The sequence below is a fragment of the Phyllostomus discolor genome, chromosome 4 (assembly GCF_004126475.2).
Source record: "Phyllostomus discolor isolate MPI-MPIP mPhyDis1 chromosome 4, mPhyDis1.pri.v3, whole genome shotgun sequence".
Classification (NCBI taxonomy): Eukaryota; Metazoa; Chordata; class Mammalia; order Chiroptera; family Phyllostomidae; genus Phyllostomus; species Phyllostomus discolor.
In genome coordinates, this window is record NC_040906.2 from 164,860,204 (window position 1) to 164,877,171 (window position 16,968).

Sequence of the window (16,968 nt, forward strand, 5' to 3'; positions counted from 1 at the left end):
CAGAAAGTACACGGTAAAAAGATAACTTCAGAGTAAGTCCTGGGATTGCCTGGTTCTGCTGTAGTCTGAGAACCCTCAGGACCCTGCCCATCCCCAGAGGGGAGTCTGGGGAGGAGATTGGTGGAGCAGGAAGAAGACTGATGGGCCCTCATGGACCCTTTGGGAAAAACTCCCCTTCCTAACAGGTTATTGTCAAGGGAGGGAGAAGGTGTTGAGTCCGTGGACTCCTATCCTGGGTTTAGGACTCCAAGGGCAAAATCTCCTACTTAAGGAAGGGCTTACTGCCTATCTGGACAACTCCCAGGCCATCGGGATTTTTGTTCTGTCATTCATTCTTCTTCATTGGACACTGGAAAGAAACAATTCCTGGCTAAGCATTGCTAAGAGGATCCTGCGTAGAGATTTAATGCTGGAGATCTCAGGGACCCAGGCCTTTGGGGGAAGACTGCATTCTCCTATGAACGAGGACTAGCCTTTGATGTGATTTGAGTTATTGACTAAGAACTATGAACTATGCACTTTTGCCATGTGAAGTGTATTTCTGCTCTTTATTTCCCAAGGAAAAGTTTTGTTTTCAAATTAACTTTATTAAGATATAATTTATATATAAAAATTGTACCCATTTTAAGTGGACAGGTTGATGAGTGTGGAAAGATATGTAGTGAGTGTAATCACCACGATCAAGATAGAGAACTCTGCCATCACTCCCCAAAGTTCCCGCCCGCCTCTTTCCAGTCACACCTCTACCCACACCCTGCCCTCAGGCAAGCACTGATCTACTTTCCATGATTACAGATTAGACCTGCATTGTCTAGAACCTCATATAAATGGAGCCCTACAGTATGTCACCTTTGAGTCTGGCTTCTTTTACTGAGTACTGTATAACACTTTTGAGACTTATCCATGTTGTTGCATTTCAGAAGTTCCATCCTTTTTGTTGCTCAGTAACATCCTGTTGTATGGGTGCACTACTGTTTATCCATTCACAAGCTGGTGGACATAGAAGTTGTTTCCAGTGTTTACTCTTATGAATGAAGCTACTGTGAACATTTGTGTATAAACAAAATTCTGCAATTCTAGCAAGTTCAATAGACAGAGCAGCTTGGCAGGTGATAAACTGATAGCCCCTTGGCCCAGGGCGAGGGGAGGAGTGGGCATAGAGAGGAGTTAGGTAGTTTATAAAGCTGAGTTCCCAAGAGCAACTGGTTTTGTAAAGTGCAGTGATAGCCAACATTGAAAAAAAATGCCTGTACTGAGCAGAGAGGACTGCTGATCAGGCATCTCTCAGTTGTGTGGGAAAAGTGGATTGCTACATCACTGGCAGGACAGAATAACACATACGCTTAGTTGTTTTCTTTTGAACTGGAGCCAATAGACTCAAACCAATTTCTTCTGGCTACCTCTTCAGGGTATGTTGGAAGGCCTGTTCAGGCAGCAGGGACAAAGAACTCCATCTCCAGAGTTAGAAAGACAATTTGTTGTGGGACCTTGGGCAGGGATAAGCAAATGAGCCTAAAAAGACTGCCTACCTTAAGGGCTGTTAGGAGGATTGGATGAAACTCTATATAAATCACTTAGCAAGTCTCTGCTGAATAAAGAGGGTTCTGTAGGCATAAATTAAAATGTTATGTTTAAAATCACACAACACCTTTGGCTTATAGTAGAACCCAAATATATTTCTTAGGAAGTTGAAATATATTAATGCATTTTTAACAAGACGGTGAATTATTCCTATATTATTTATATAACCATTGAAGGATTGCATTATTCATCAAGCTCTGGTTAGATTTTGGAAGTGCATCCTCTCAGTCACAAGACCTCCCAGTGGCTGCAACTTCAGTCCATTTCCTCATGCCCAGCTGTCTAGTTCCAAAGCTCCCACCAGGAGCTTCTCGCACCAGAAGAATGGAGTTCGTCAGTAGATCTGTTTGGTGAGCGCTTCCTCGGGACCCTGTTCTCCGTGTGGCCTGCCATCTTGGAGGTGCTCGCTGCACCACCACATCCTCTGAAAGGTGTCCCTGTGGTGGAGTGGAAGGAGCAGCGCTGGAAGCTGAGGATTTGGATTTGAATTCTGACTGTATTGCCCCCACCTCCATCCCCAACACACTTCAAGTCTCTTCCCTTTCGAAGCTTCGCTTTCCTCACCTCTATGGGCTAACAGTACCTCACTAGGCTGTGGCAGGATCATGAAGTCGCAGTGTCAAGACCGCCTCAATGAATGTTTGTTAGTTCCATGCTTTGCCTTACAGTCTTCCTTATTTCCCACCATGTCCAAAGTTCACTGGCTGCATATAACTCAAACGAAACACAGAGACTTTAAGGAGTGATTGAGGAATCTCCCTCTAAACAGTCAGTATTGTAAAAGCTCCGGTGAATGTTCCAGAAAAGGTGGGGCTCAAGTTAGCTCCTGGTTTTGAAGTGGAAGAGGTAAATTCTTACTGGAACCACGTGTCTGGTTTGGGTTTCAGCGCGGTCCTTACCAGGAATATACTTCCCACCGCTAGGACCCAGGGCTGGGCTCGCTGCTCTTGCTGCAATTCTTCATCCCCTCCCTGTCCGCCCACTCACTCCCAGAGCCCAGCAAACCCCGACCCGCCGCTGCGCCCATTGGTTGGTTGGCTTTTATTGATCTGGTTTGAGAGCATTCCAGGTTTCCGGCGCAGGCACTAGGTTCTGACCGTTTTGCCCTAGGCTATGTAAGAGAAACAGGTTTTTCTTCTTACAGGGACCGGTGTGTATTATTACTGGCCCTCTCCTTTGGGTGGGTGGGGTTCTGGGGCTCCCCCTGTGCGCCGGGAGTCCGGTGGGCTGAGGTCTGCACCGGCAGAGCCCTGCACTTTACGGTCCACCTGCGCTCCGGGGCTCCCGGCGGGGATGTGCCGGCTGTCGCCCTCGACTTTTGCCCTCCTTTTTCCGTGTACTGCCGTATCGACACCCTGGGAATTTTTCGCGGGAAAAAGCCCACAGCGTGACTTGCAAAGTAGTCGGGTCGGTTACATTTGGGGATCAGCGGGCGTTTGAATGCCCGCGTGCTACTCCCATTGGAAGAGCGCAGGCCCGGCCCACCGTGAACTGCAGGTTTGGCCAAAGGCGGGCTCAGGTGCTCCAATCCCCGTTTTCTTATTTTCTTTGGCAATTGTGTCGAACCCAGGTGGCTTCTTAGTGTGCTAAAGGTGAACACTGCCAGTACTGCTTTTCCTCGTCTTCGTTACCTCAAAAAGAAAAAAACACATCGGTGTTTCATGAAAAATTCTGCCATAAGATGTGTGTGTGTGTGTGTGTGTGTGTGTGTGCGCGCGCGCGCGCGCGCGCGAGCGCGTACTGCTGCCCTATACTCAAGCATGGCTGTCTGAGGTATTAAGCATTGCATTTTTACTGAGGAAGGAGGTAAAAAGCGAGAGCTAGAGAGACCTGGGAATTTTTTACTTTGTATGTGTGAGTGTTTGGACCTTGGGAATTTTCCTTCGAAATGCAAGAATACTTAAAGTAGATGTTATTCTAAGTAGCACCAAACATAGATGGCTTTAAGGGAAAAATTTTAAAGTGAGATCAGTTTTTGTTGGGATGAATGTAAAAACTCATATTTCATTTTCATTTAGAAACCCCAGCCCATTATCATTTTGGTTTGTAGTTCCATAATGTACTTACTACTAAAGAGGAAGAAAATAACACCGATTCTTATATTTTCTCTCCCCAATTCTGTTTTATTTTTCAGTCCAGAGCACAACCACCAGAAGAGAACAAAAGGAAGCCAGTTTTGGGGAAACTTGGCAATCTGTTCACGGCAGGAAGGAGAAGGAACACCAGAAACGGGTTAGAGAGTCCCACCCGCTCAAATGCCAAACCAGCCTCTCCCAAAGATGTAACCTCCCCCCAACTCCCTGAAAGAGAAGATGAGAAGAAGAAATCTCAGGGCAGCCAACCAGAGCAAACCGACGAGCGCCAGGACGGCTTCCCCCAGGAGAAGCCCCAGGAGCCAGAAGGCGAGCCCTCCGATACCTGTGTCCAAGTAGCCCGCCCTGTCGCCGAGCTGTCACCTTGCTCGAGCAGCAATGCAGCGGCGGCTGTGCAACTGTGCCGTGAAAGTGAATCACCGCAACTAGAACCTGTGGCCTCAGCTGGAGAGCCCTTCCCAGATGCCATCGCCGCTGCCAAGCAGCTGCATTCCTCACTGGAGAGTTGCCCCAGGCAAGAGAACGCAGAGACGCTAGCCCGCATTCCCGGGGAGGACGCTTCGTTCTGCGCTGCTCCAGAACGGGAGCCAGCCCAGGGTGCAGGGGGTGTGCTGGGGTCACCTACTGGGGAGAGACCTGAGAGCGGTGCCGAAGGAGGCTCTCTGGGCCCCCAAGACACGCAAGGCCAGTCCCCAGGGAACGCAGTTGCTCCGCCAGGTGAGCCTTCTGCCGAGGGCTCAGAGACCTGGGCCGGCTCCGCACAAGCGAACGACAGAGCCGGGCCCAGAGGACTAGAGTGCCGGCCGGGCGAGCGTGCCCATCCAGCCAAAGTGTTAACTTTGGACATCTTCTTGAGTAAGACTGAGGTGGCGCAGGTGGACGAGCCGGTGGTCATTACTCCCGGGGCAGACGATTGCAGCGACCACGACGACATGGATAAGAGGGCCGGCGGCCGCAGATCGGGGCGGCGGAGGAAGTCGCAGAAATCCGGCGACTCGCCGGGCTCGGACACGGCCCCGCCAGACAGTGCGGCGCGAGACGACGCGGTGTTCGACTACGAGGTGGCGCCAAACGCCGCCACGGAGAACGGCTCTGCGGAAAAGAAAGTGAAATCTCCGCGAGCTGCCCGGGACGCGAGTCCGGAGTCCAAGACCGGCCCCGGATCCAAAGGGCAGCCCCGAGGGGAGTCGGACCGCAGCAAACAGCCTCTGCCGGCCACGTCCCCCACCAAAAAGAGGGGCAAGAGCCGCATCTCCGAAGCTGTGCCCATCCCGCCGGCTGCAGGCCCAAGGACTCCTGCCAAGGAGTCCCCGCCCAAGAGGTCCCCGGCGCCCGACTCCAGCCCCGCCGCCAAGGCTGCGGCGGCGGAGAACGGGGAGGAGGCGTCCCGGGTCGTCCCCCGCGAGCTCACGGTCAAGAGCAGCTCTCTGCTGCCCGAGATCAAGCCGGAGCACAAGCGGGGACCGCTCCCCAACCACTTCGACAGCCGGGGAGAAGGAAGTCGGGGCAAAGAGCTGGGCAGATGGTCCGGAGTTGCCGACGCGGACGGCTCGAAGCCCAGGAACCACTTCGGGGTGGACAGGTCGACGGTGACCACCAAAGTAACCCTGTAAGTAGCTGCGGAACTGGTGCGGGCACGCGCGCGCGCGCGCGGCACACGTGCTGGGCGGCGGGTCGGAGAGGCGCGGGGTCTTTGTGCTCGTGGAAGAACTGCCGGGCACCGAACTTTTCCTTCTGTGCTGCTTTGAACGTTTGTGAAGATGACACATTCGGGGCCATAGTTGGTTGTTATTTCCGGTTTCATGTAAGATTTAATTAAATGCATGTAAGAATGAGATCCCTGTTGGGGCTCTGTTAACATAAGCGATAGAGAGGACTAGGTAGCCTGACATCATAAGCTAATTCTGTTCTTTATTACAAATGCACACTGGTGTTCTTGGATAGAACGTTCTTAAAAAGCGCATGCGGTGAATTTGAAAACACGGAGCGAGCACTAATGTGTTCAGTCTGTCCCAATAGCCTTGACGTGTGTGAGTTTAAAGTACTTACAGAACCTTTTATGGAACTTAGTGCATTATTTGCCTAAGCATAAAAAAACAAACTCTTACACAAGTATCTTGGTTGCTTCTTCCCCTTTATACTGTTAGGGAGTCTGGTAATACTTTTGCCTCCAAGTTGAAAGCTAATATTCAATTATTGAAATGAAGAAAGGTCAAAATAGGGGGAAAAAAGAAAAGAAAAGGAAAAAAACAGCAACAAAAGAAAGAAAAAAGAAAAGAAAAGAAAAGTTAGCATTTTTTACCGGGAAGCCACTTGCTGAGGGAAAAGACATGTTAGAAGAATCCAACTCAACAACAGACTGACTACTTGCTGTTAAGTTGATTGATTTTCAGATGTTTACTGAGTACCTTTGGTGCGTGGTACTGTGCTATGAACTAAAGGGGGAAGTCACAAGTGTGATTCACTGTCTTACCCTGGAAGAGTTCATGTCCCAGTCTGGAACATGAGATGCTGGCAAGTCGAATAACAGTATGCAGTGATATCTGATTAAACTGCCAGTGGATATTGCTGTCCATAAAGGCCGGGGTGTGTAAAAGGAAGAAGAAAATCCCGGTTGGAGGACTTGTGCTTTGATGATGTGAATGGTACTGGTGGACCAGATAGGGAGGTACTAGGAAACTCTCCTGATCTGCCCCCTTCCCACCCTCTCACTCCTCTATCTCCCATCAGCACTGGTGAAAAATGAGTACCGGTATCTAAACTACTGAAGTTTTTCCTGCATTCACACATGTATTGAAAGAACTGGTATTTTCACAACATTACCATTCTTAAACCCAATGGTCCATTCTATTTGACTTCTTGAATAAGTAAGCTTTAAAGTAGAAGCTCTGTTTGGTAAACACATGAGGGGAAAATCTGTTCAGTGAATAACTTGAGCTACCTCACTAGCTTCAGTCCTGGAGACCTTCAATATAGTCAGCTGTTTATTCTACAAGGGCAGCATTAGAGAAATAAATAACCTGAGTAAATGATGCCCATTATTTGGAGGAGGCCAGTGTGCCAACATTCAGACCTAAGTGTGAACCTTAGAGAAATGTTCCAGTGTACCTGGTTAAGGACTCTTTAGCTCCCCTGTCTCCAAAAGAAATACACCAGTGGAAAAACCAGAAATGTTACCTGTTAAGGGACAGGGCAGACAAACCTAGGGAAGCAGATCTCACAATGAAACTCTTCATGTGCTGATATCGGCAATAGAACTAAACCAAGTGTCTTTCTCAGCACTAACTACTTTCTATCTCAAGTTTTTCCTTTGCCAGGCACAATTTATTTTTGTTTTCCACAGGGCCTCACACTTAGTGAATTGGCAAACTACTGAAATGGAGAATTAATCATTCTTCCTAGTTCTTTTCTGTTTGATGGGGTTTTTCAAACCCTTTAATTTTCTTCTATTGCCTTTTAAGAAAAGATGTTATTCAGATTATTTTTTAAAAATTTGAATCTGAAGTTTTAGAGTTAAACTCTATATTTCCTCAAAAATAATGACTACGCAGCATCATGTTACTTGAAGCTGTTAGAAAAATTGTCTTCAGTTCTCTACAACTGAATGTTGAGATTCCTAAAATGATGTATTTAAAATAAGGAGAATTTTCCTCTCATATTATAGCCATAGCTTTTTAGACTCCATTATTTTCCCCTCTCACATTATCATGAAGGCATTACAACAGGAATTATAGGAGTCTTTTAATCACTTTGAGCTAGGTAATTGTAGTGACTCTTGGTAGCAAGAAGTTAATAGCAGGAAAGTTTGGTTGTAAAATACATTTTGAGCTTGGTGTAAATCTTTAATGTGCAGATTTTCCTGTCTTTAAGGCAGCTTGTTGGCTAACCTATAGCGTTTTCCACTTACATCAAAAGATGCACTTTGATGTTTGACTGTTCTTAGAGATGATAGTGAGGATTTGTTAAAAGTATGGTCCCTGGTATGTGAATATCCCTCCCTCATTAACTGATAGCATTTGTAAGCATTCTACTTCTAATCATCTCCCTGGTTTTAACATTTTATCTTTAAGGAAATGCTGATAAGTTAATTTGCTTTTAAATTGAATATATGGGTCCACAGTGTGGGAGCCTAGATACCTTGTGGAGATATTGAGGAAAGCAATGCCTGGGAGAAATGAATAAGACTGTATCAAATTTAGTATTGAAGTAAAGTTTTAAATAATGAAAATCTAAATTCTTAATGCTTCACGTGGGAAGGACTTCTCAAGTTTTCTCATTTTATCCAGAGGGATAAGATGTCCCCCCGAAGGTCATACTGCCCATTCCTCCAAAAGGCTGCTGAGGCCCAACCTTCTGGAAGGGTGGGGAGTCCATGCGGGAGACAGCACTTCTCCCCTTGTGCTCTCATTATCGTGGTGGCCTCATTAAGTGTGATTACTTTATCTTATAGATGTCGTGATAAATCGTCCTTGAGTCCTTGAGTCATAAAGCTGGAAAGAGCCAGAGGAGGTCACTGAGGCGTGTCTTGTGGGACGGTCTCTGGGGAAGCAGAACAGGAGAGCGGTCCAGAGCACGGATCAGAAACAGAATACCTGGTTCAAATCATGGCTCTGCCCTCACTCACTAGCCTTGTGACCTCAGGCAAATGATTTACCTTCTCTAAGCCTCAACTTTCTCATCTTAAAAGGGAAAGTATAAAATTGTCCATTGGGCAAGACATAGAAGTGTGTCTCAAGTGTTTGGAAATCAGTGAATTTTAGTGTTTACTGTCTCCTCCATTTTATAAACCACTAGACCAATGGTTTGGACATTTTGGGTTTTGTTTGTTTTTTAGCTTTGGAGACCGTTCTTCTAGGAAAGCATATGCACAAGTGATGTGTAAAACACATGAGTAAGAGTGATTCTTATTGAAAGGAGGGTGGCTGGCCAAGAGCCCCATGCCTCAGTCTCCACTGTCCACAACTGCAACCCTTGAAGGGAATTCCAACGGTTACTTCAGCCATAACTGGAGGGGGGGGGCATTTAGGGGAGGGGGCATTTAGGGGAGGGGGAACCAACTCTGTTCTAAACTCTCTAGTTTTTTTTTGTTTACAGATAGGGAAGGTAGAGTTCAGAGAGCTAAAGTGACTTGACCAAGTGCACACATATAGTTAGCGTAAAAGCCAGGACCAGAGCCTGCTAATGTCAAACGGAGAACGTTTTGTTTATCAGAAAGAAAGAATGTGTACATTTGGAGACCTATGATTACCACTGGGGGCAATTATACCCAAGACACAAGAGTGGGAGGGGAGACCCTCTGCCCAAGAAATGGTGACAAAACCAACAGTTGAGTAATTGATGAGTGAACTATGGTATGTTCAAATGATGGGCTCTTATGCAGACATTAAGAAAACTTTTCAGATGATTTTTCTGTTAAATATAGGGTTAAGCAATCTTATTTTTAAGGGCAAGATACCAAATTCTATGAATAGAATGATCTTAATGCTATTGAAAATATTTAACTGCATATAAAAAGGCTACATATGCACTACATTGTTAACAGAGATATTATATTTGAGTGGAGGATCATGAGTGATTTTTCATCTTTATATTTTCCAAATTTTCTGTAGTGAGCATACTTATATAATCAGAGAAAAATTTTATGGGGGGTGGATGAAGGAAATACAATATCCCAAGAGTAAATAATAAATAAATATTTTTTATAATCTAGCATTTTGAGATGATGTAAAAAAAGCTATGGCAAAATAAAAATTACAGTTTATGTTTAGAGAAATCACTTACATATTTAAAATCTGGAAGCATGTTAAATATTTAAATTTGTTCTAATGTTCTTCAGACCCTAAAATATTTTCTAACTCTAGTGTCAAGCACTGTGTGAACCTACTAGGCACTTGAGAAACTTGGTAACCTCCTACCTCTAGACTTTCCTAGTTACGTAATTTTCTCATCCCTCATGGAAGGCAAAAACATCGATTAAAAATAGTTAATAGTGTATTTAGGATTGTTTAAAATAGTTTCATATTTTACAAAGTTACATCTCAGAAAGATGTTGGCTTTTTATGGGTTTTGTAATAAATTGGTATGTTCACTTTTTCAAACTAGGTCAGTAACTTTGTCATATTGCTTTTTTCTTGCAGCCCTGCCAAGCCCAAACACGTGGAACTAAATTTTAAAAACCCCAAGAATCTTGACAGTTTGGGAAATGAGCATAATCCATTCAGCCAGCCTGTTCACAAAGGAAACACTGCCACCAAAATCTCCTTATTCGAAAACAAACGGGCAAATAGTAGCCCAAGACACACTGATATTCGAGGCACAAGGAGCACCCTTGCCTCTAACAAGACATTTGTCGGGAGGGCGAAGCTGAATTTAGCCAAAAAAGGCAAGGAGATGGACCAACCTGAAAAAAAAGTAATGCCAAATCGTCACCAGAATGGTGTCGTGGGGAAGGAAACCTCTGCAGAAACCAAAGTTATTCTCCCTGAAGAGGAGATGCTCCCAGCTACCGGCAGCCCCGGGATAAGAGGCATGGAAGGTGAGCCTACTCAGGATCCAGCTGCTCGTTCTGAGCTTAAACAGGGTGACCAGGCAGATGTTCACATAGATGCTGGCTGCCCATCTGAACCAGAGGCTGCTGCTCTGATTTCTGTCCAGGACCACAAGCTCTTAGGAGAGGGCGACTCAAAGGCTGCTGACAGCAAAAGACTTGTCCTTGAGAATATGACTGAAACAGCACAAGACATTCCTGCCATTCTTGATGCCAGAGATTCACCAGCAGCTGCACCAAGGCCACAGGATACACCTTCTGACTCACAGCCCCCCGCTGAGTCATGTAAGCAGCCTTGCTCACTGCCTGTGCCCGTTCCTGTGGCTGTTCCCAAAGACACATGTGCTGCAGCTCCCATCAGCAACTTCCCATGCACTGATCTAAAAGTGTCAGAAAACCATAGTGGAGGTGTTTTGCCTGAGTCTCTTCCAGATCATGAGAAAATGCCCCCCTCCACACTTGGAGGAGAGGGAGAAGCAACCCCTCCTTTGTCCACAGAGCACAGCCCAGAAGTTGTGGGAATTGAGAGCCCGTCCAAGGTCCTCGTCCAGGTCAGGTCCTTTGTTCTTCCCGTGGAGAGCACCCAGGATGTGAGCTCCCACATCATCTCCGATAGCACTGAAGTTAGAGAAGTGCAGTTGCCAAGTTGTCACAATAATGAACTTGAAGTGGTTTCCGTTGCAAGCTGTGCTCCCCAGAAAGAGGAAGTCCTGGGCAATAAGAGCACACCACCCAAACACATTCATTGCGAAGAGGAACACGTAGCAAAATCTGGCCCACCAGTCATGCCGCTGGAATCAGAGAAAACTCTGTCTATCCAGGTTCCAAGTCAGGAGAACAGAACACCCCTGGTGGTTGGTTCCAGTCCCACTCACTCCCCTGCCAGCAGAGATCATTTAGAGACTCCTCAAAGGCCAGATCAAAATGTTGTGAATGGCCAGAGCAGCCCTGCCTGTGTCTTGAACGTTTCTGCTGGTAGTGATGATAGTGTATTTGATTCTTCTTCAGATATGGAAAAATTCACTGAAATTATCAAAAACATGGACAGCACAGTTTGTGTGCCTCAGAAAAAAAAGAAAGCCAGAGTGCCAAACTCTCCTACCCCTCACTTTTTCATGCCTCCTATTCATGAGGACAATTTGGAAAAGGTGTTTGATCCCAACGTGTTTACCTTTGGTTTGGGGAAGAAGAAGGGTAGCCAGCCAGAAATGTCACCAGCCTTACAGCTGATGCAGAATCTAGACACAAAATCCACACTGAGGCCCAAACGTACGTCCACCGAGCAGAGTATCCTCTTCAAGTCCTCACAGGCTCACACTAATGGGAAAGATACCCCTCTGGCGACTCCAGAAATAAATGACAAAGAGAACAGGGATGTCACAAATGGCGGAGTGAAGAGATCCAGGCTAGAAAAAAGTGCACTTTTCTCAAGCATGCTGTCTTCTTTACCACAAGACAAAATCTTTTCTCCCTCGGTAACATCAGTCAGTACCATGACCACAACTTTCAGCTCTTCTCAGAACACTTCTCTTTCTCGGTCTTCTGCGTCACAGCCCGTCGCCGAGGGTGCCCCACCCTGCACTGCAGATAGAGAACAGCCACACCTTCCGCCCAACAGCTTCCTAAAGGTCTTCAATTTCGACTCGTCAAATGCATCTCATTCAGGTTTGAAAAGTCCAAGCTACATGGAAAAATACCTGCAGAAAGAGGAAACCCAAAAAGACCTGGATTCACGAAGCAACCTACACTTGCCAGAAACTAAGTTTTCTGAGTTTTCAAAACTGAAGAACAGTGAAGATCCGGAAAAAGCGAACCACGTTGAAAGCACTCTTACATCAAGCTTGCCGAACTATGGGAACAGTGACACCGACTTCATGGGTCTTTTCAAGTCCAGAAGGTTTGACTCAAACCTTTCTTTCCCTGGAATGTCATTATCAGATCCAACAGTAAGTAGCAACATGTGATCATTTCTTTGGGGTGTTTATACAGTGAGAGGAGAGAGGGGTGATGAGCAATGCATGTTATTCTCTTAGAAATGGTTATGCTTGTCCTTTTTTTAGTCATTGACCACATACTTGGAAACCTATGTACAAGGGTCCTGCTAAGGTCCAAGAAAAAGTTAGATTCTGTTCTCAAGGTATTCATAGTCCAGCAGGGAAAATGACTTACCGATATTTTAAGGTACTTGTGAATTTATATGCCATATTATAAAAGGTATAGATAAAGTACCTTGAGATTCAGAGACAGACAAGATGTTTTTTCTTACCTAGTTTTGCATAAAAATGCTAAGTACTATAGATACAATTTCGAAGATTTGTGAAGCAGCTTCCTTATTTGAAAAAGCCCCTACTTATTCCTAATCCCTTTTCTTGTGCTGTGAGGTTCACTATTCCTTTCCATAAGTAGCAAGAAATGTATATGTTATGCATTGGAGAAAGAATTTTCTCTTTATTTGGAATTAGTTTTCATCAGGGAAGTGTTTTCTCCTGCAAAGCCTGGGAGGAGTAAAAAATTTTGGTTCACATTAGATCTTTCATTTAAAATTGTACACAGGGCAGCAAGAAATGATTTTGAGCAACAATGATGATTTCTGCATTTTCTTCTATCTGACCACTGACATGGTTTCCTTTATTCAGTTTTTGATGTGAATTTGTGCTTTTCTGTTACCAAGCTGGACACTCAAGTTGAGAGAGGGCAATGAGAGAGGAAAACAGGCTACAAGGTTTAGAGGCCAGTGCCATTAGCCCAAACACGTGGTGGGCCTCTCTGCTCCTGTGGCCCACCCTGTGAACAGGCCATCTGCCCTGTGCAGACCAGCATTCAAAAGAGTTCGCCCAAGCGGAAGACACCTTGCCCCCTTCCTCCTGTGCATATGGCATTAGGACGTGTTTCAGTTTGTTGTGTTGGCTTTGCTACCGGCCTATCATAGAAGATACTTCCGGAAGCTCTTTCAAAAAAACATAGTTGGGTTTCCAGTAGAGGTTCAGATCCATCTTTTCAAAAGTTTTCAAATTTTTGATCTCAGGATGATTTTGTGTTTAAAAATTATTGAAGACTCCAAAGGGCTTTTGTTCACATAGGTTATGCCTGTCAGAATTTATTGTATTAGAAATGAACACTAACAAAAATATAAAACTCAAGAACACACAAGTGTACATTTCATTAGCCATCATGGCAATGATGTCATGGACCCTCTGGAAAATTCCACTGTATACTGTGAGGTGACAAGAGTGAAAAAGGTAAATACCCTCCTCTTCTTATGAAAATAGTTTTGAAAGTACCTTGGGAACCCTCCGTGGGTCCTTGGACTACACTTTGGGAACTGCTACTGCATGTGACCACCTACACGATCAGTCTGTAGCTCTCAGAAATCATAAAGCTGTTAAGTATTTCTGACAAGCACAAAATTTCCACTGGTCCACTTCCCATTCATCACGGCCTCACTCTCCCTTTCTGATTATCCTTGGATTGCTTCTGCTATTTGACAACACTCTGGTGAGCATGACAACAGAGTATACAGTTTCCCTGTGGAATCCCTTGAAAAACCAGGCCAAAGGGGTGAAGAGGAGGAACAAAGTGCTCTCCACCTCCTTTGTTTTCCTTTAGGTTTTGGGCTTTGTTGATTATATTAACTATTCTATCTTCCATGTATTACCCAATTTTCTTTTAAATTGTAGGCTTTTGCTTCAGCTTCTGTACTTCTAATGTGTACATATAAATAAGTAAATGCCATTGTGACTTCTAATAATGCTCTACTGAGGCCTTCCTCTGGTCTTTCGGGCATACTCCATTCTGCACATCAGATCAAAGGCAGTCCTTAAAATAGTCATCCTGGTCAGCATTGAAAGTAGTCAGTGTTTTATAATATTTTTACATGTATAATTACTATTTTTATAGTGATGTATTTCTGGTTTTACTGGTCTTGTCACATGGCCTTGAAAATGATTAGTTTTGTAGCTATATAAAAACATATTTCATCTATCAAAAAGGGAGTGATTAAATATACTGTGTGCAATGTATATTGTGAAATAATCCATAAACAGGCTTTTATTTAGACTAGTAGTTATTATGTGATGGTAGATGTTACTATGAAAAAACTATTTATAGATTCGAATAAGGTGTGTATATATGAATACATAAAATTAATTCAGCTCATTCTAGATAAGTGATTAATACATTGTAGTTCTCTCTCTTTGAGATGATACCGAGATTATTTGAGTTATAATCTGCTGAGGTCTTACTCTGTAAATTCAGGTAAAACACAGGGCTGACCCTCGAGTCCTACATTTTCTAAATTGGTGAAACTGGCCCAGGCATTTAAATGTGGAGAAATTGGAATGGCAAATTCACTTGGGTAGGGGAAGCTCTTAATAATATAGACTCAGAGAGTTTTAATACAATTTTGGCATAGATAAAGGTAGACTAGATTCAAAACTGATAAACTGTGAGGTGAATATGATCTTACTCAAAGGGTCACGGGAGGAGAAAAGAGGACTGTTATGCAAAGTTTAATTACTTGTTGCGTTTTTGTTCATCTGATTACAGATGCTTAGAGGAGGTGTCCAAAGTAAAATCAATCCCCGACCTGGAAAGGTAAGATTATTTCCTGTTTCTAGTCTAGATTTTATTTTGGTTTGATGAGGCACGATAAGAAATGCCCTCGCTCTCCTTCCCCTCCTTCCCTGGCAGGTAGTAATCTACAGTCAGCCGGATGTCTCCGAGGAGTGTATCGAGGTCTTCAGCGATGCCGAGGACTGCAGCTCGTGGAGCCTCTCGCCCGTGGTCCTCCTGAAAGTCGTCCGAGGATGGTGAGGATGGCGCTTCCAATTCCCGACTCACGGGGTCTCTATGTTTTACATTTTTAATTACCTTTTTGGTTCTTATTCCTTATTTAAAATTATTCCCTTTTTACTGTAAAGGGCAGAAAATACTAGTCACAATGAGTAATAAAAGGAATTCATAACAGAGAAATAAAATATGGTTTTTAGTCATGTTTCTGATTATAGGGGTGATACGTGTTCTTTGCTAGAAAAATCAGAAAAGTGGAGCAGCGTGGGTTTCTCTTCCCATATAACCCACATAACATTGGTCTGGACTAGTGAACATTGGAGTCCATAATATACTTTTGGTTTCTGAATTTTCAATAAGGCTGATAAGAATTGTACTAGTTACAGTGGTAGAATTTTTTAAATTCCATATGAGAAAGACATTAGCAAAAGACATTTTGCTAACTTTTAAAATAAAGGTGTAGTGAAAGACTAAGTTAAAAGTTACTTTCCAACTTTTTGATAACAGCTAGTAAAGACATTGGTAAAAAATCATTTTACCAGCTTAATTGCTTCTAGAGCATACACAGGAAGTAGAATTAAGAAAAGCAGTAAAAAAGATTACTTATGTGGCATGAATACTTATCTTTGGTACCAATTTATAAACTTGTTTGAAATAAAGAGATAGGGCCCTAGATATTTGTGTTTTAAAAAATTACTAAGCTTTTCTTTCGGTCTCCATTTGATTAAATATGCAGCATCTTTCTTATAAGGTTTTAGGTATTTTATTGGATTTTCCTATATAGTCAATATTTTCATTAGGAAAATTCAATTAGCTTTTGTTCTTAAATTTGAGGACTAAAAATAACACTAAGAGTTTTTGTTTAAACATTTTTTTAAAGGTTTTATTTATTTATTTTTTAGAGAGGGAAGGGAGGGAGAAAGAGAGAGAGAGAGAAACATCAATGTGCGGTTGCTGGGGGTCATGGCCTGCAACCCAGGCATGTACCCTGACTGGGAATTGAACCTGCGATACTTTGGTTCGCAGCCCGCACTCAATCCACTGAGCTATGCCAGCCAGGGCTTAAAAATTTTTTTTAATAAAATAGTGCTTCTTTTTTTTTTGCAATTTTTGTTGTCTTTTCTCTTTTCTTGGAAGTGTAAGTATTTATGAACAGCACTGTTATATATAGGGTTTGACAAAGCAGGCTTACAGTTGTGAGTACACAAAATAGAGTTGATTCTTGTATTATTATTTATTATTTTTTCATACAAACAAATGTAAACCTACTTTTGCCCATGCCTGTGTTGACATGAAGTTTTTCTTCAATGTTTGGATATTGTTGTGAAGGATATTTTAAAAATGCTTTCTATTAACATGCATGACTAGAAATAGTAAGTTTAAATCCTTCTAAGAGAAGTGATTTCTACACATATAAAGAGAAGGAATTACAGTAAAAGTCAATTTAGCTGATGTATTGTGGGGGGGCTCTGCCCACAGGGCCCCCCTGGCTGCCACAGATGAGAATAAGTCTACCAAGACATGATCTGCTTGGGGAGGAAAGGTGGCCGATCTCTCAAAGGAGAAGGTCCAGGAGCCTGTTCCTCAGTGTGCTTTTATTGGGTTTCTTTACACAAGAATTCAGGTAAAGCTCATTAATCATTGCCAGGCAGTAAGGATCAAACAATAGATAACAAAGAACTCTGAGGGCCTATTTTGAGTCAGAGTCAGATAGCTAAAGAGCTATAAAACTTTGAGGAACAAACTTCTTGTTTGGACCCTTATCATTTCATTGGGAGCGTTCTAAACAAAGCAGGTTTCACAGGATTTTACTTATTCTTTCTTAGGCCTGATGGCCCCGGAACCGCCATTTCCAGCACAGGGCTGCACCACCCTCTGTCATTGTTTCAGGCTTAGGTGGAGCAAGGGAAGTAAGGCAGCCAATAGATTAGGAGATTTCTCACAGACAGTGAGGACTCA

General features: G+C 43.8%; 1 protein-coding gene across 2 annotated transcripts in view; it reads left to right on the top strand.

Moving 5' to 3' along the window:
* Positions 1-16,968, top strand: part of CRYBG1 (crystallin beta-gamma domain containing 1) — a 108,006-nt gene that overhangs the window by 54,873 nt on the left and 36,165 nt on the right. For both annotated transcript variants that reach the window (XM_028509694.2, XM_036024535.1), the window contains exons 2-5: positions 3,716-5,283; positions 9,812-12,167; positions 14,767-14,814; positions 14,911-15,029. In XM_028509694.2, coding sequence (XP_028365495.1) covers positions 4,607-5,283; positions 9,812-12,167; positions 14,767-14,814; positions 14,911-15,029 — 3,200 coding nt within the window. In that variant the 5' untranslated portion in view covers positions 3,716-4,606. The remainder of the gene's footprint in view (positions 1-3,715; positions 5,284-9,811; positions 12,168-14,766; positions 14,815-14,910; positions 15,030-16,968) is intronic.